Source organism: Puma concolor, chromosome B2, assembly GCF_028749965.1.
Source record: "Puma concolor isolate L17-30 chromosome B2, mPumCon1.1.hap2, whole genome shotgun sequence".
NCBI classification, from domain to species: domain Eukaryota; kingdom Metazoa; phylum Chordata; class Mammalia; order Carnivora; family Felidae; genus Puma; species Puma concolor.
This window is the reverse complement of record NC_141671.1, coordinates 49,311,228-49,331,456: the sequence shown is the minus strand read 5'-3', so window position 1 is coordinate 49,331,456 and position 20,229 is coordinate 49,311,228. Positions and strand designations below refer to the sequence as shown.

The window sequence follows — 20,229 nt, the reverse complement described above, 5'->3', positions numbered from 1 at the left end:
TATATTATCACTAATACTTGGCAAAAGGATTTGGTGTTTGAATCTTATAAGCCTCAAGCAGTGAACAATACTTCTTCCTAAAATAAAAAGCCATTGACTAAACACATCAAGAAAACTTGATATATCTAAACTCACTCACTATACCTCATCTATAGGAAAGAGTTCATCGCCAAATCAGTTCTAGGCTATGTGAGTCTATTTAATCCAACAAAAGACATACAAGACAGATGCGGCAGAGATGAGTGAGGGACCTTGTCCTTTCTTTATATATTATAGCATTGCTGCTGAGAAGACTCTGCCCAGCTAGAGACTACATTTTCCAGTATACCCCACACCCACCTCTGGAATTGAGTGTGGCTGTAGTTCTTAGAATGTGAACAGTAGTAACGTGGGTCACTCCCTGGCCACGGAGGTAAGAAGCTGCTTACTTTTCCATCCTGTCTCTCCTCATGGTGAGCTGAATGAATAGGACTCCTAGGACCTACAGAAGGGCATAGCTACAGAGGGAAGGACTCTGGGCCCGTGAATGAAACTGTGAGAAAAGACCCCTGGTGAGGAACACCCACATCAGACTACAGTGAGAAATAGCTTCTATCATGTGAAGCCACTGAAAATTTAGGTATTAACTGCTGTAACAGCTAGCATTCTCTCAACCATTATAAGTATTATTATCTTTATTTATAAATTAAGAAAATGAAGCTAAGGGACACCTGTCCCAATTCCTGATTTTGGCCCAAGTCATGATCTCACGGTTCATGAGTTTGAGCCCCATATCGGGCTCTGTGCTGACACTGCAGAGCCTGCATGGGATTCTCTCTCTCCCTCTCTCTCTTGCCCCTCCTATGCTCTCTCTCTCTCTCTTTCTCAAAAATAAAAAAAAAAAAAAGATACACTTTAAAAAAAAAGAAAATGAGGGGCACCTGGGTGGCTCAGTTGGTTGGGTGGCCGACTACGGCTCAGGTCATGATCTCACAGTCTGTGAGTTCAAGCCCCACATCGGGCTCTGTGCTGACAGCTCAGAGCCTGGAGCCTGCTTCCAATTCTGTCTCCCTCTCTCTCTGCCCCTTCCCTGCTTGTTCTCTGTCTGTCGCTCTCTCTCAAAAATAATAAACATTAAAAAAATTTAAAAAAGAAAAAGAAAATGAAGCTGAGTCAGGTTAAGTAACCAGCTCAAAGTCTGACAAAATGTCAAAGGCGACATTACTGGGGGGCAGGGGAGGTGGTACTAGCCCAAGAGAGAATACATTTTGCAAGTGGGACAACTGTTCACATGAAGTAAGAAGTGCAGGGCAAGGTCTGGAAGTTTACAGTGTTTAAAACTAAAGAAGGAAACAACAGTGACAAAGGATTCAAACTTGAAAACTCAATGGAGATAATATATAACATTTGTAAATAGTCCCCTTTCTTTTCCTGATGTATATTCACATCCTTCTCTGCTCCACTGTTTTTAAATGCAAACACACACACACACACACACACACACACACACACACACACACACAAACACACACACACACACACACACACAGAATTTGACTCCCTGTCACAGCAAACTACAAGCCAAGGTATTTATGTTTAAGGACTCAAACTGTGCTTCCAGAACTCCTGGTGTTGCCTGAGAATGTTATACCAACTTTTGCAAATTCAGCAGAACTGTCCCAGGAAAGCACCCTACCCCAGGGAACAAAACTACCCTCCAGCAACACTCTGTAACCTTGGCCATCTTGGAAAACCTCAAGTGAGGAGGGAGCAATGGGCGGGAACAACTAGATCATTGACTCCTCATGTTTAGCAACTACCAACTCTGCAAAGATTGTTCTGGAATAAAATACAGAGGAGGCTACTAACAGAAGCTGTTGATTCATAAATAATAAATATATAGTAAGAGTATTAGAATGAGAACAATAATATTGGCCAAATTCTCTGAATCTCCAGAGATAGAATTATTTCCACTATAGAAGAGTCTGGGATTATCCTAGGATCTCCTCAAGAAGATCAGGGTATTGGGTTAAACAACCCTAATCCACTATATTTTCCAGAGAGTAACATTTCTCTGATGTCATAGATACCAAGGTGAGACAATTAAAGGGAATAGAATATCAAGTTTATGATAAAGTGGGGTACAAGAAATCATTATCAACCACTAGTTATATATCTAAAACTTATTAGATGAAGACATGTGGATAAAAGTGGGATATGATCTGCTATTACATTCTGGGGACTCTGGATTCAAAAATTCATATCTCACTCTAGGCCAGATATATCTGTTATATGGACCAAAAAAATCCCCACTCAACATCTGCCCTACCAAAATGTTCACTTTTCAAACAGCTTTGTGAGGTGAAAAGATATCAGTCTCAAGTTCTTCATCTCATTGGTTACTAGTTGCAATGATATGTGTAACAGAAATGTTGTGAACTATACAAATATATTACAAATTTGTATTAAATAGCCCTCTCCTTTAAATTCCTAAAATAATCCCTAAAATAATGACTTTAATATGTTGATTTGAGAACAATGTTAGGAAGGCACTATTAATTGAGTGACTCAATTTAAGAGAAATACAGGGGGAAATTATTATAAAACAAATACAAACAGAATGATTGAAAGCCCAGGACAGGGGCGCCTGGGTGGCGCAGTCGGTTAAGCGTCCGACTTCAGCCAGGTCACGATCTCACGGTCCGTGAGTTCGAGCCCCACGTCAGGCTCTGGGCTGATGGCTCAGAGCCTGGAGCCTGTTTCTGATTCTGTATCTCCCTCTCTCTCTGCCCCTCCCCCATTCATGCTCTGTCTCTCTCTGTCCCAAAAAATAAATAAACGTTGAAAAAAAAAAAATTTAAAAAAAAAAAAAAAAAAAAGAAAGCCCAGGACAAGCATGGAAACTTGGAATATCCTGATGAAACTACCATTATGTCAGTGACAGGGGTAGTTTTTGAAAAACAAATGTTCATTTGCTGATTTCAATCCCCATTATAAGGCACCTTGCTCTTCACTGATTGGACCTTTACAAAGGTTATATCATCTCTACATGGAATGCCTACAAGGGTTTCCATATGCTACTTTTTTTTTAAATTTCTATCAAAATAGAAACAGTGGCAAGGCTATATTCAAATCTATCCCCAGAAAGGGGCAGATACAAGTACTATAACATGATGGAAAGTTGACCTTCGTGAAATTTATTACTAAATCTGGCCTATGAGGAATAAAGCCAGTTAAATATTATCTCACTTGTGCTTAAGGATGTGTTATTTTTTTTTTTTTTTAAATTTTTTTTTTTTTTCAATGTTTATTTATTTTGGGGACAGAGAGAGACAGAGCGTGAATGGGGGAGGGGCAGAGAGAGAGGGAGACACAGAATCTGAAACAGGCTCCAGGCTCTGAGCCATCAGCCCAGAGCCCGACGCGGGGCTCGAACTCACGGAGCGCGAGATCGTGACCTGGCTGAAGTCGGACGCTTAACCGACTGCGCCACCCAGGCGCCCCAAGGATGTGTTATTGAATGCCAATAATATATTGAACCATCAGGATGTTTGAGAAATAACTATATAAGAGTCTCAATCAACAGTCTTTTTTTTTTTTTTTAATTTTTTTTTTTTTCAACGTTTATTTATTTTTGGGACAGAGATAGACAGAGCATGAACGGGGGAGGGGCAGAGAGAGAGGGAGACACAGAATCGGAAACAGGCTCCAGGCTCTGAGCCATCAGCCCAGAGCCCGACGCGGGGCTCGAACTCACGGACCGCGAGATCGTGACCTGGCTGAAGTCGGACGCTTAACCGACTGCGCCACCCAGGCGCCCCTCAATCAACAGTCTTAAGAGACATTTAAGATATTTCAAAATAAAAAGCTTTTGCACAGCAAAAGAAACAATCAAGTATACTAAAAGGCAACCTACAGAATGGGAAAAGATATTTGCAAATGATATATCCAATAAATTGTCAGTATACAAAATACATAAAGAACTTCTAAAACTCAACACCCAAAAAAGAAATAATCCAATTAAAAAATGGGCAGAGGATCTGAATAGACATTTTTCTAAAGACATTCAGATGACTAACAGATACATGAAAAAATGTTCATCATTTAGCATCAGGAAAATGCAAATCAAAAATACAATGATATATCACCTCACACCTGTCAAAATGGCTAAAATCAACAATTTAAGAAACAACAAGTATTGGAATGTAGAGAAAAAGGAACACTCATGCAGTGTTAGTGGGAATGTAAACTGGTAGAGCTACTGGGGAAAACAGTATGGAGGTTACTCTAAAAACAGAACTGCCCTATGATCCAACAATCATGATACTAGGTATTTACCCTAATTCAAAGGGATATATGCATCCCTATGTTTATAGCAGTCTTATTTACAATAGCCAAGATATGGAAACAGTCCAAGCGTCCTTCAACTGATGAGTAGATAAAAAATATGTGGTATGTATGTGTGTGTGTGTGTGTGTGTGTATATATATATATATATATATATATATATATATATAATGAAATATTATTCAGCCATAAAAAAGAATGAAAATCTTCCCATTTGCAATGACATGGAAGAAGCTAGAGAGTACAATGCTAAGGGAAGTAAGTCAGTCAGAGAAAAACAAATACCATATGATTTCACTCCTATGTGGAATTTAGGAAACAAAACAAATGAGCAAAGGGAGAAAAGGAGAGAGAAAAACCAAGAAACAGATTCTTAACTATAGAGAACAAACTGATGGTTACTAGAGATGAGGGGTTGGGGGGGATGGGTAAAATAGCTGAAGGGTATTAAAGAGTGCACTTGTCATGATAAGTGCCAAGTATTGTATGCAAGTGTTGATCGCTATGTTGTATACCTGAAACTGATATTGCACTGTATATTAACTATCTGGAATTAAAATAAAAACTTGAAAAAATAAGCCACTTAAGAGAAACTAAATTACTAGGTATTGTTTTTCAAATATACTGTGGGTTATTGTAGAAAATCTGGACAATAAAGGGGAGATATCAATAAAAATGGTAAGAAAAATACTATTCCTCCCCACAAGACTAGAGATTTATAGGAAAGCTGATGGACCATTTTTGATGACTAATCTGAAATGTTGCTGGTGCTTGCAAAAAATGTTTGATGGAAGGAGTAAAGTATCACCCAAAGACATGGTCAATTCAAAGTCTTACCAACACCAATTGTAGATATGGTGAAGTTTTAATTTACCACTTAAAACTGGAAAATCAAAACAAACCTGAAAGAACTGAATCAGACCCATGTTAGCTCAAAAATAATCAAGGTCCCAAATGTACTGAAGAGAAGCATTCACTATGTAAATCTTCCAGGAGCTTGATAAATCAGAATTGAGGCACTATTATTTTGTATCCTATAGCATCATCTATAGGATTCCCAACACTCTGAGCCTAATGTAGAAAATGGCATCTTGTTGGCTGGAAAGAGTCATCAACTGTCATCACCAACCCAACTAAAATGTGGGAATAAAATATACAGTAGAGTCCTCAACAATGAAACTGCTGCTCTGCTTGTCAGCTCAGGAATAAAAGGAAGCCTATTTTAATTTAGATTGGCATGTCCTTGTTCTTCAACTATTAGGTCCTCTTCATATCCTAAGACAACTTGTACTTTTTAAAATTTCCTTACTTATTTTTAAATGTTTATTTATTTATTTTGAGAAAGAGAGACAGAGAGAGATAAAAAGAGAGAGAGAGAGAGAGAGCATGCATGAGCCAGGGAGGGGCAGTGGGAGAGGGGGAGAGAATCTTAAACAGGCTCCATGCTCACTGTGAAGCCTGATGCAGGGCTCAATCCTACAACCCTGAGGTCATGACCTGAGTAAAAATCAAGAGTTGGGCATGCAACTGACTGAGCCACCAGGCGCCCCTAACTTGTAATTTTTTTAAACTGTGGGTCATGACTCATGATCCAGCATGAGTCCTGAAGTAAATTCAGTAGGTCTATAATCAGCATTTAAAAAGAACACAAAAATAGGAAGTAGAATAAAAATCAGAGAACACATGGTAATGAAACTTCTAATGTGTGTGTGTGTGTGTGTGTGTGTGTGTGTGTGTGTGTGTGTGTGTGTGAAAGAAAGAGAGAGAAAGGGGAAGTGTGCATATGTAGTTTGTGGGTTATAATATGTGAGGGGTTGAGGGATATAAAACGTCCCTTTGCCTCTAAATACCTTTTCCTCAGTTCCATCACAGTGCCTGGAATTCAACAATAAAAGATTTATTTCTCTACAGCACAAAGATTTGGGGGATTACAAAAGCAGCCAATTAAAGTACCTGGAAAGAATAAAATCTTATGTTTCATCAGCCAAGGCTGATGTGACTCCTCCATGAACACAAACCAAATGAATAGAACACAGTTAGATACTCCTATGGTAGCACAGTATGTTGAAAGAGTAGATGGCAAAACAACAAAGATCATCCTAGGAGTTCACATATTTAACCTGCAATCCTTCTGTTAGTACCATTGACGATTCCCACACAGGATACTTCAGTGGTTGGCCACCATAAAAATCAGTAAGAAAAATTGTGAATATACCCTTTTATGTATGGCTCTTCAGTTCAAATTAGCCAGTATATTCACAGACACCATGGGAAAAGGTCTTTCATAGGGCCTTTAATTTTCACACCAGTTATAAATTTCATGAGCATTCATAGTCAGTCCTTCAAAGAAGTGGAAAGAATCTAAAGAAACATTTAGACCAATGATCCCTTAAGCCTCATTATACATCAGAATCACTGGGGATGTTTAAAAAATATATACGTACCTAGATCATATCCCCAGAGACTGAGTTCCAATTGGTTTAGGGAAGGGGCCCAGGCATTTTTTAATAAACCTCCTGAGTTCATTCTCCTGCAGAATTGAGTTTAAGAACTAATCAAGTCCTACCACCCATATGATTCTTTAAAAAAAATTTTTTTTAATGTTTATTTATTTTTGAGAGAGAGAGAGACAGAGTGTGAGCTGGGAGGGTCAGAGAGAGAGGGAGACACAGAATCCGAGGCAGGCTCCAGGCTCTGTCAGCACAGAGCCCAACATGGGGCTTGAACTCATGAACCATGAGATCATGACCTGAGCCGAAGTTGGGTGCCTGACTGAGCCACCCAGGTGCCCACACTCATATGACTCTTGAATCCACTTCATTATATTCTGAATAAATGTTTTGTTCTATTACTAAATAGCTATAATTACAATTATCTTCTTACTTAAATTGAGCAGCAATCTGTCTCCCTTTAGAATCAACCCATTAGTCATTTTTTTTCTACTTTGTCCTTTTCCCAGTACCCTCAACCCATATGTGTAGATGACAGGTCAACCTCCTCTATGATATGTCAGTTCTCAGTAACAGCACACACAAGCAAACACATCACAAAACACAGAACATAGTAACAGTAACACTTACTAAATGTTGGTGACCAATAATATTATTGTTGTTGTTATCATTATCACAATTAGGGAACAAAGCAAAGGTAACTATTAGTAGCAAAATTAGCAAAGCAATTTTGCTAAAACAAATGTCTAGAACATACTGCTTCACAAAATTGTATGGTAAATGGTATGAAATGATAATCTGGAAAGAGGCAAAATGTTTTTGTGTTTCCCTTACTTTTCACTTCCTACAGTGCCTTATAAAGAAGAAAGTAACAAGTGCAAGAAAAGTGTCACAGGTATGTTCAGGTGAGTCTTGGTAACAAGGCCTCTTTGTTCATATTTAAGACAATAGCATTTGACATTCAAAAGCTCTCCCACAAAGTTAAAAATAAGTCTCTAGTAATACCTCTTCTTAAAAGAAGTTTGAATAAGAATACGTAATTTTGTCCTCACAGAAGAAACAAAAAGGAAAAGGTAAATTGGAAAACAATAACTTCTGGGAATATATTTTTACTTCTGTGTCTATACCACTGGTTAGCCTTAACCCTTCTGTAACTCATTTTATCCACCATAAAGCCATAGAACTTCACTGTACTTTAAGAGATGTCTACTAGGATTAATACAATATGCTCTCAGGCTTGGTATCATGTCTCAACTCCTGTGAACCCTCTATAAAGGATTACTATTTATCCTGTAGATCATGTTGCACTGAATTATAATGAGGTAAGCCAGATTTATCTGAGCTCTAAAATAAACAATAATAAAAATGACGATAGCACAGCCAGTTTTTTTCTTGCTGTTACTTAGGAAGTACCAGTGAAATACTTAAATCTTGCATTGTCTTCTGTATTTTTGCCAAGATCAGTAAATTAAACAACATTTTAGGAATTACCTAAGCCTTATGTTGTCTAATTTAATCATGTATGTCATGATTAATTGGGAAATTCACCTGTAACTGTTAACTGTCTTGCTTAATACTATAGACAAAAAATGAAACAGCATAATCTAACAAACCTGAGTTCCAGAGGATTGCTAACTTCCCATCATTACTTTGCAGAGCTGAAAAATCATACCTTCAACTAAGGAAGTAAGGAGGGTAACATTGGCTGCTTTCCGTCTTCCTGCTGGTAAATTCAGGCCAAGCCTATCCAGTTTCTCTCTCAGGCAGCGACCCCCATTCTTGGATTTTGCTCTGTCCAGAAACAAATAAAAACTAAGTTTTGAAAGTTCACATTCTGAGGGAAATGATAAGGCGATTTGACCAGATGGGGAATTCAACATGAGATAGGAGGTCTACGGACTGAGGGTTGAGGAATATGGTATCAGTACAGCCAGAAAACAATGTCTTACCTTCTCAAAATGCCTCCCAACAGTGAAGCATTGAGGCATTCGGGTGGTGAGAGGCGCCTCTTCACCTCAGCAATGGTCACCTTGTATTTGGAAGTTGAACTGAGAAGGGACAAACGGCCAGGGACAGAGCAAAACAAGTCTGTGGGGTTGACCACACAGGTGCCACCTTGGGGGGGGGGGAAGTATATCACATATTAGTGACAGTGAGAGGAGATCATTGAAAGACAGTTAATATCAAGCCACTACTTGGGATTTGGGAATACATGGCAACAATTGCTCCCATACATACACCACCAGGATCATCTCAGAAAGCTGCTCTGAAGATGTCCTTTCAAATAACAAGGCTTCATTTTTCAAATATCATACAGTACATGTTTGTGGGGGCACTATTTTTTTATTTTAACAAAAACCAGCATTCTATAGAGTGTTGACTGGCCCACCAGTGCTAATGTTGACATCATACACACCAAGAAACACTTCAATTAATAAAAAAACCCCAAATCCATCAGTGAACCCCACAGAGGGTATGTATTTTTTCCATGGCTCTGTGTATGTGTGTGCATAGATGTGCACATACAATGGATGGATATATTTTGTCTGTGACTTGTTATATAGACAAAAGTTTGAAAGCTCTTTTCTAAATTATTTGAAAACTTCCTTCTCTTTTCCCTCATCCACCTGCCAACTATAGGTACTTGAGTCACTCAGTTCCCAGGTACCACCAAAAATAATTTTCCTATTGTCATAAACTTTCAACTCATGTCGGGGGATGATAGGTCACAGCTCTCTACCATATGTCAGCTGTCAGGATTGGCACACACAGTCAAATACAGTGCAAGACTTAGAACATAGTAACAGTCACATTAAATGTTGGTGGCCAATAATATTGTTTTGGTTGTTGTTATCATTATTACTATTAGAGAACACAGCAAAGATAACTGCTAATGGCAAAATCACCAAAGCAATCTTGCCATGCTGGGCCTCCCGGGGCAGAAGACTTTGTCTCCAAGCTCCAGAAAGATCCTTGAACTTTGCTCTCCTCCAGGACACCAGAGTACATTCCCCAACCCCAGGTACCTGAAGTAGACTTGAAGACCCAAGATGGTCATCGCTGAGGAGAGTTTCCCTCTGCCCAATCCTCCCTTACTGCAAAAATCCTGAGCTAATATCCATATTACTAACACTGTGCTAAATAGCCTTGGGGTCCAAGGCTGCCTCCTTGTGCTTTGAGCAATCTGAGGACATAGTTTTTAAGGTTCACTGGCAAATTCAAATTCAAGGTTTGCTTTCCTGAGCATACATTTGATTTCTTCAGCTATGGGAGATCTTAAGACTCATCTCCCCAAAAGTCAAGTTCTATGAGAGAAAAGAGGAAGAAGTAGGTGGAAGAAGACAAACAGGCAGGGGAGCGTTATCCAAAATCTTTCTACTTGAAGGATGTTCCTCAACTGGCAGCACTGGCATCTCCTAGGGGCTTGTTAGAAATGCACACTCTCAGGCCCAACTCCAGACCTTCTGAGTCAGAATCTGTATTTTAACAAGATCCCCAGGTGGTTAACGTGCATGTTAAGGTTTGAGAAGACCTGGTCCAGGACTCACCACTTGCCTCCTACATAGGTCCTCACCTCCTTTACTCAGCTGCTCAGGTGAAATGCTGTGTTACTAGAGTCTCTGGCATTCAGATTTGGGTGTGTTCTCTGAGCACAGTGGCTAAGGAACCTGGGAGGATGTTTAAAAAGGCAAAGGGGTCCTGGACCTGGGTGCAGAGAACAAGTTAACTTTACCCTACTCTTAAAGTGTTTCTACCCTTGTACTACCTGGAATTCTTCCAGGTTGTCTTATTGTCATCCAAGCTTCCCCTGAGAGTACTGGGATCCATGTCTTTTTCCTTAAGCATTCTGAGGCTGGTGATCATTCTTAATGACCCCTCAAACAGAAGACAGGATATTGAGAATATTAAAGTAGCCAGACCTCTCCAGACTGGGAAATGAGTCCTGTATGCTTGGCTAAATTTCCAATGCTAGTGCCTGGAAGCTGGTCCTTAGTTTGAAATCTGAGAGGTCACAGTCTTAACTGTCAAATTGAAATCCTTTTCCTGGAGGCACCTGGGTGACTCAGTCAATTAAGCATCCAACTCTTGATTTCTGCTCAAGTCAGGATCTCATGGTTGTGACATTGAGCCCCATGTCGGGCTCCACTCTGATAGCTCGGAACCTGCTTGGGATTCTTTCTCTCCCTCTCTCTCTCTCTCTCTCTCTCTCTCTCTCTGCCCCTCCCCATAGCATGCTCTCTCTCTCTCAAAATGCATACATACATATATACACACAAAGTCCTTTTCCTGGCATTAACCTTGTGGTCAACATATTGGAAATCATGCAATGTTTGTCTCAGGAGCTCGAAACACAAACTCACCTGTGCTTCCCCACTTTGCATTGTCATAGAGAATTTTATTTTATTTATTTTTTAAATATTTCATTTTTAAGTAGTCTCTACACCCAACGCAGGGCTCGAACTCATAACCCTGAGATAAAAAGTTGATTGCTCTGCTGACTGAGCCAGCCAGCTGCCCCTGTCATAGAGAATTTTTAAAACTAATCATCATCATCATCATTATCCCCAGATTTGGGGTCCCAAAACTACCATCATCCTTTCATTGATGCTCTCTCCTTTTATACCTATAGATGCAAAATGCATTTTACAAACAAACTCTTAAGTGACTTCTCAAATGTTGAGATGAACAGGATATCAATGAAGCTGGCTTTTAGCATCATACTGTGAGAATCAGGATCCCCAAAAGTTAAGAATTTAGGCCATTATGAGGTCATCCAAAGCAAAAAATATTAAGAAATCATAATATCTACATTCAAAATTCACAGAGCTCTCTCCCAAAAATAGGCCTCCACCCATGGTCATGGAATCATAAGTAAATTTACATTCTTACATAAACCCCCTCCTATTGTAAAATAGCCAATACACAACTGAGGACACAAGGAATCTCACCCAATAGGTCTCAAGTCAATTATGAGAGAAGAGTGTTTGTGCATGTGTTACTTTCCCAGCTGGTCAAGGGAAAAGAAGGACAAAATTTTAGACCTTTCCTATCTTTACTAGTCTACAGTGGGTTAGAAACCTATTTTAGGGAGATGCAGAAGACTCTAAAAGATTGTTTTTTTTAAAAAAAAGTTAAATCAGGCTTTCTCCACTTGGAAAATCACCCCCTTTTAGCAAAATGAACCCCATGCACTGAAAGCCAGCTGCTCCCAGAGAAGTCACTAGATCTGCTATGTGGCCAAGTGCTATCTTCCTGGGCTCTGGGTCTTTCTCTCCTGCATCCAGCCCAGGTTGGGCTTCTGGCTTATGCTCAAATAAGCATTTATTAGGTAAGTTACACAGCCTGAATATTAAGAGTATTCTTTATGCACACACAAACTGCCTGGAGGATTTATTTTGTATTCAGGATTAGCCATCAACTCTAGAGTCTTTTATTTTTTATGTCACAGCATCTTTAAAGGGAATTTCTGTTGCTTTGATAGTTGGCATTGCTGCAGCCTTGGGGAACTCTCTCGTCCTGGCTAAAGATTTGGCAACTTGTAGAGTTTACAGCAGCATGGGGAACCTGCTATCTTTCTTCCCAGTGGTTTATTTGGGGAGGGGGGAGGAAGAAAAGGGTGATAGGTCAACATAACAGATGTTTGCATTTAGAATGAAGAACCAAGGAGGTGGGGTTTCATTCTGGAGATCCAGACTACAGATAGCAATGATGAGATTTCAGAGGAAAGACATGAGAGTCAACCATACCAAGCCATTTACAGTATTCATCCCCAGTATTACCAGTTGAAGTTCCTCATGGTGCCTGTGTTGCATGTCAGCTCTTATTGAAATGATGTAACATTCATTCTAGATCCAGCACTCCAGTTAGAGGTGTCTCTGGTGCCACAACCAAGGTATTCATGCAGAACTTCTCTAGAGTACATCTCTTTTCCATTCATAGTGCACAGAAGCAATACTTCCATGGAGGGCACTATTTTTAAAATTGAAATTTGGAGATGGGGCTTCCTATTTCCAGTGATGCTCAAACTCAGATCTGTAGCTATAGAAACAGCATAAGAAATCAGGGACTATCTATTTAAGGTCACTTGTCTAGAACATGACTATCATAAAAGGGATAACTTTGCCACAGCTACAGGGAAGTCAGCCAAAGAATTACTGTGCTGGGGACAAAACCAGGCATGAGACACACAGACACAGATTCTTCGGCTGCCAGACCTTGTTAGATCCCATGAGGCAAGAAGAAAAACGGGGTTGGGCTGCGCCATTCCTGGTATGCCTGGAGACTTCTGGCCCTGTGTGTGCAAGCACCGCGTGGGGGGAGTGGAAAAAGTACAGGGCTGCAAGTAAGAGGTTGGCCAACTAGCGACCCATGCAACCTTAGATGAGTAACAACTCTGGGCCTTGATCTGTCCATCTGAAAAATGGGGATGTTCACGCCTGCTCAACTTATTTCCCCGGCTCGTCAGGAGGTGCAACAGGAAATGGATGCACATGTGCTCCGCAACCTAAGTAAAGCCCACCCAACTCCACCACTGTGTCAAACAACTACCGCGTCTCAGGGCGCTACCTGTGCAGCGCAACAAGACCCCCACCCACCTTTTGCCGGGCTATCGGAGAGAAAGGCTGAGGTCTGAATGCGCTTTTTCCCTTCTCATCCAAGGCAATTAGGGCAGAGGAAACAGGCTCGGCAGTCTCCAAGGAACTGTGGCTCTCCTGGCGCCCCCAAAGCTGCCTCTAAGCCATGCGCCCCCTCTGGGTGCCTTCCTCTCTAAGAACAGAGCTGCTGATGGCTAGAGGCCCTGTGCGCTCTCCAGGTGCGATCAATACTTCCTGGCTGGCTTCTGGGCGCGGGGCCCCTGCGCTCAGCCTCTCCAAAGCCGCAGCGCCGCCCCACTCCCTGCCGCTTCGGTGTTGACATAATTAGACCAAATCTTGAGAGCAAAATAAATGTTCTGTTCGCCTTACAGCCAAACAGATGTTTACAATTCAAATGAAAGAAATACAAACGGCAGGGATTTTTTTTCTCCCCTTCTTCATCTCCAGTGATCGCTCGTTTTTTCTGACACATTAAAAATGTGTAAGCGATTATAGGAGTTTCCTGTCCCTGTTTGTTCTGCGGGTGCATTTCTGCGAGGTGCGCGTGGAAGCTGGGTGGGGTAGGATCATTCCCGGCTGCTTCCTCTCTAGCCCCTCGCCCTTCTCAATCCCAAATCCCTGGTGTAATACCCTCCTCGCTCCTCTCCTCCCACAGCAGATATTAATTGTAATCAAACGGCAAAGGGATAGTGGTTTAATTGCAATCAAATAGGCCTCAGATGAGGCATCAGCTGCTAACTGCCCTATTTCAGGGAAGGATATACCCTTACAGGTATAAATGGATTACCAGGTTTGAAAGCACTTCTTCCCGTGCAGATTCGAGGCAGAACAAAAGAAAGGGATGTCTGAGCGGGGAGACCTACTGGTTTAATGTGGCTGTGTGTGTGTGTGTGTGTGTGTGTGTGTGTGTGTGTGAGAGAGAGAGAGAGAGAGAGAGAGAGAGACAGAGAGAGAGACAGAGAGAGAGAATTAATCCCCATTTCCCAATGCAGGGAATGCTCTGGCTTTTGGTGATTTTCAAAGCAATAAAGAAATTAGAGAGAAGACAGTAGGCTATGGAAAAAGATCTCCCCTTGCCAGCAAAAAAAGATTTCCAAGAAACCATGCCTATAGACCCTTTACTATATGAGTTTTAGACTTCATATAAAGGAGACTGGATTTCGACTCTCCAGCGTCTGTATTTGGGGACTAAAGAGGCAGGCAAGGCTCCAGGTGTGTTTCTGGCTCTATTTTCAAAATGGATGAGCTGTAGAGATGAGTTTGGGCGATTCTCATAAAGAGAGATTCTGGGGGTTCTGACAAAAGAGAAACAAGGCTTTCCACCCCACTCCAATCTTAACATGTTCTGGGAGCTGCTGAAAGAGCCTTTGGCTCTTCCAAAGTCGAGTTCCAAAGCTCAGGGCTCTCACAAAACTGAAGGAGCAGAAGCAGCTCATCCTCTTGGCCCAGGCAGACTGTGGGCAGCCAGGTGGTCGGGGGGCAGGGGTCTGTAGAAGGGGACAGCAGGCAGGTTCATCTACCCCATTATTGGCAGGCTGGGTGATTGATGCTAAACTCCATTTCACAGAAGCATTTTTAAAAAATTAAATCAGATCTGACAATGTTTGTACCACAGCATAACTGCCTCCTCCTTGGCGTGCCAGTCACCTCTAAGCGATCTGACAAACTCCAGCTCTCTTAAAACGTGCAGAGTTCAGATCATATTAATTCCCCAAAAATGTTTTGATTCAAAGTAGTTTGTATTTTGTGTAGCCACGGGCAATCCAGAAAGCGCTCCTGCCTGCCCGTGGCCTGGTCCGCTCCCTCTCCGCGTGGCCCAGAGGCTATGGCGGTATTTAAGCGTCTGAAATTAGCCTGGGGCTGCAAGGCAGAGTGATCACAAAGCGAAACAAGGGCGCTTCCCCCTCTTCACTTTTTTTCATTTTTTTCTTTCTTCTTTTTTTTTTTTTTGAGTTTGCCATCCTGATTTCTCAAAAAAGACCAGGGCCAAAATGTCACTTTCCGCCCAAATATGGGAAAGCTGGGTCTTCTCATCTCCCCTCCATCCTCTTCTCAAGGCCATAGCCCCCTACCCAATTGAACCCCTAACCCCTCGATTCCAATCTGTATCCACTCATTATTAGCATCATCATCATAGTCGTCGTCATCATCAACATTGTTCTCCTACTATTAAATTCTCAGAACAAGAAATGAAAGGGACCAGCACCTGACAAAGGGGAGGGGGCCATGAGGGAGCCTCAGAAGATTCTTGGGGAAAAGAAGAGTGGGCTTTCCTTTCTTTTTAATGATTAAAAACACAGACGACTCCTGTAAATAGAAGCCTCATTTCTTCAAGATGCCTTTTGAAACCCAGTATCTGAATATTCAACGAAGGCAAAGCCCCACTCTGTACGTACAACATTAATATGATCTCTGCAGAATTTGCTACTCAGAAATATTAACATATCAAAGCCCAAGCCGGAGGCGAGAGAAGCTATCGATACTCAAGTACAGGGTAAAGTAAAGATTATTGGTTCTGATGGTTGGAGTAGCGGAGCTGCGGGCAAAATCGCGCACACCATTAAGCGAGAGTTGAGCGTGCGGGAGCGGCACCTCCGAGGCGGTGGCAAATATTTTATCTAGGTGGTAATTACCTCGTTGGTGCCCCTCTTAAGGGCTTTCTTTGGCTATCCGGCCTTCATTATAGGCAAAAACAATGTAACAACCACTTACTGAAGTGAGTCAGAGAAATGGTATTTTGTTCTTTGCTAATAGAAGTGGCCAAATTTAAAGAACTGAGTGCTCTTACGTCCTCCAACACACACACACACACACACACACACACACACACACACACACACACACACACAGCAAACCAGGACAATCTCTCCCTGGTGAACTCATGTGGGGCACTTAGAGATCTTTCTTCTAGAAGAGCACTTAGGAGTCTTTGGAAATGAAATCTGTTTTGTTCCTCCCACAGTAAATTCTGGAAATTGTCAGAAATGTAAGTTTATCAGAGAACTTAGCAGGGGAGGAAAAATGGCAAAAAGTTGTGCTTTTCAAGAAATCATGTTTCCTGTGGAGAGTCACCTCGAAAGTATGGATTAAAAGAGAAACAGGCATTCCTATCTAAACAAAACCATTACAGAATATGGCAGAGTGCTTGACTTAGTGTCCTCCTGATTTTTGATGAACAAAGGTGACTTGAGTTGTTTATATTGAGAATCCAATGCACTACCATGACAACAGAGAGAAGGGGCTTCCTTAACTTTTCTTCAAAAATGGGGAGTCCTGAGATTTAGGGCTGTGTGGGATCCAGCACGATGTACACAACCTTTAGGCAAAACTTCCTTGTTATCCATTTGTAAATTGTCATGAACATTGATTGTTTCAGAGTAACACACGCACACAGACACACACTTGGTCTCCTGGGCTCAACCAATTTAACTGGCTTTTCTCTTAAACATGTGGAAATGGAATAAACTCAGCAGCTAAATTCTGAATTCCTTCGCAGGGGTTGAGGGAGGGAGGACTAGGGTTTAGTCACACAATACAGACAGAAACCCCAAGTTACCTCCCCTTCCTCTTTGAAGCCATGCTATTCTCCTAAAAGATCAATATTTGATTTAAAATAGCAGCCTCCACCTGATTTTCAGGTGATACGGAGTGACACCAAATTCTACAACAACAATAAAACATCACCTAAGGAAGACCATTTATGTGCCTGTATAGGACCGGACCGCAGTTCTCATTTTATAGTTACCCAAGAGCGTTGACCTTTCTTTGGGGCATGCTGCAGAGGTGTCCCTTAAATCTCTCTCCAAAAATTCAACTAATTACACAGCCACCTCCCTTCCAGCTCCCGCCCTCGATCTCAAATAATTCCCGCCCTCTGGCAGCTATTGTAAGATCTGATGCAATTTCCAGGCATTTGAGAAGGTGATCTTGGAACAAGTGCGGAACTGAACGCGTCGACCGCAGTAGCGCCAGCCGGACTCTGGGAGGAGCCGGCTCTGGGCGCTAATTAGTGGCGCTGTCCTTCAGCACCACCGACATCTCCATGCGCCCTCAGTGTTCAGCCTCACCTTTAGTGTGACCGCCCCAACAGACCCAGATCAGCACACCTCACCTGACCCCTCTTTCATCGTGCATTTTTAATCCCTCCCTTCAACAGTATGTGTATTTCATTTCAATTTTCTCTAGTCTGGGCCTATTTCATGTCACTTCAATATGGCTGAATATTAGCCTGGCTGATAAGCATAATATTGCTCATTTTAAGAACTCCTCATCGAGCAACACTAGTAATTTTTTGAAAAACCTCTATGGGGTGAAACAACAGAGTTGAATGGCTATTTTGCATTTAATGGAAGTTCCAAGTACCCACTATGACAATCGTCAAGTTCCAAAAAAAAAGCAATCTTTCTTCCTCAATTTAAATGGAATTTCACATTGGACATTGGGTTCTAAAGCCTGCCGTTTAAACACGAAAGAATCCATTGCTTTCTTTGGAAAAGCACTGGAATCTTTCAACAAGCTTTGAAAGAGATGGACAGGGACTGAAGGACATTTATTTGGTGCCATCAGAAGTGACTCAGTCTTTAGCAGTTCAGTTACTAAAGACAACTGTGACCCTGGAGCTGGAATTAGTCCTGGTGAATAGGCCACATCTTATTAATTCGTATGAAGTTGGGATAACAGCTGGTCCCCTTGCCTTGTGTGCTCCTCGGGTTACTCAGCTTGCTGGGAAAATGAGCTTCAGAGGCTCTGGGTACAGTTAAGTGGGGAGGCCAGCAAAATCTGCACTGCCTTGAGGCCCTTAAAATGCCATAGTTCAAAACCTTTTGTCAGAATGGAACATCTGAGAAGCAGCCCCCTTCAGTGTCTGAGCCAAAATCAACAGCTCTCAACTCTGGCCTTCCCCCCCCCCCCCCCCCCCACCTTCCGATTCCATGGGTAACTCTGGATTCAGATGTTTTCCTCAACAGATGGGAACAAGAAAGCTTTATCCGGTACAGTTAACACCACCTCCTCCTCCCACCTCCCTTAAAGAAAGAAATGTTCTGGACACTTAGAAAAATAAGGGCAGCTACAATATTGGTGTTTCATTAGCCTTCCCTGAAGCCTCAACGAATCTAGCCTTTCACAGTATCCTTCAAAGCCTCAAGCTAACACCATCACCTCAATCACCCAGGCGGTGGCTGGCACATTTGGGGCTAAAAGAGACCAGAAATTCTGCTTGAGGATGTGGTGATGGGGAAAGGAGGTGTGACAAGGATTTTTTCCCTTTCTTTTCTTTTTTTTCTTTTTTCCCCCTTCTAACTTTGATTCTGTCATTGTTCCATGAGAAACAGCAAATCTCTTCTTTTGTAGGTCTTTTGGGAAGAGGCTAGATCCAAGCCTCAATGGAGAAAGGGACTATGCCTGTGTTGGACAAAAGTAATTGACCAAGAGTAATTGTTTTCTTAATCATCAGACAAGTGTCTGATGGTTACAAGCACCACCAGATCTTCAAAACAAAGTATCAGATGAGAGAAGAATATTTCATTTTAACATGTCACTTACCTCTTCTTATCACTCCACCTTGACCATTGAGAACAAGCCCACACTGGGCTTCCACGGAGCCCTTAATAAAAGAAAAAGAAATAAAAGCACTCAAATAGATACTAATAGGTGTGAACACATGAGTTAAGTCTTTCAATCTGCCCCATTCCTTGAACCCCCATATCCCAATAACCCTGTAGTAGACATTTAAAAGCAACCATTGAGCTGGAGCAAGTTTGGCAGCACACGTGATTTCAAGGGGGAAAAAAGTGCCAGAAAAACCACAATCTAAAAGTTGTATAAATCTTAAGGTATGCATTTTGCAGCACCATACAATATTGCACTTCAAAGCACCTGAGTGCCTTTCATCTTGGCATAAGGGAATGAGAAGCCCTTTGAGTCCCCATCAAGGCACATAGCATATATACAGACAGTTTCCACGGCACTTTCTGCGTGGAGCAAATTACACTGAAAGTGTCAAGTCTGGCACTGTGGGTTTCTTGGGAGCTCAGAGGAGCCATTTCAAGTGCAGGCTTCAAGATATCTGATGTTGGTTCTGCTTTACCACAGAGTAGGAGTATCCTATCCAAAATATGCCTTAGAGAGGAAACACCTTCAGGTTCACTCACTGTAGGTCTTCAGGCTCCTAATGGATTGAGGGATCATTTGAGCTGGGAAGAAGGAAAGGGTTTGCTGATTTTTTATTAAGAAAAATAAAAAATTTCTCTCTCTGTCTTTTTTCTCCTGAGTTGAAATGTGTTAAAGGCTCATTTTCCTTTACAAACAAACGAGGTATTGGACATGAAAGAGGCCTTGAAGGGTGTTAACCTACCCAACAGCCCGTGAAGAGTTAAGTAAATGCGGAGAGAGTCGGTGCATAATAAAAACCCACTTTACAAAACAACCTTTACAGCCCTGGCTCCCTTTCGCTTCCCCATTTTCACCATATTGAGGCAGGCCTGTAAGACCCCCCTTTTCAACCTACTCACGAGCTCTTTCTTATTTTAAATGTTCTGCCTTAAAGTGATTATCAAATCAATATGAAAAAAAAAAACTTGGAGACTGAGCATAAATTAAAGCAGTGATGGGAAAAGGTGTGACAGTTTCCTTTGTTGGCCATAGCAAATCTTTTTAGGGGACTCAAAGATGGAACTGAAGCCACAAGACTGTTTGCATCTGTTAGGCAGACTTAGACCGCCCTCCAAACCATTGGACTTTCACTTAAAATTCTGTGCAGGGAAAAGTATATTTACATTTGTTGCATTTGAAATGAGGCATATGCTGATGAATGTTTTAAAAAGGAAGAAATAAAAGGAGAGAGACGGGTTTCTCCC

General features: G+C 41.6%; 1 protein-coding gene across 2 annotated transcripts in view; it reads right to left on the bottom strand.

Moving 5' to 3' along the window:
* Positions 1-20,229, bottom strand: part of TFAP2D (transcription factor AP-2 delta) — a 60,430-nt gene that overhangs the window by 35,814 nt on the left and 4,387 nt on the right. For both annotated transcript variants that reach the window (XM_086705940.1, XM_086705939.1), the window contains 3 exons: positions 18,917-18,977; positions 8,726-8,891; positions 8,449-8,567 (listed from right to left, as the gene is read on the bottom strand). In XM_086705940.1, coding sequence (XP_086562066.1) covers positions 8,449-8,567; positions 8,726-8,891; positions 18,917-18,977 — 346 coding nt within the window. The remainder of the gene's footprint in view (positions 1-8,448; positions 8,568-8,725; positions 8,892-18,916; positions 18,978-20,229) is intronic.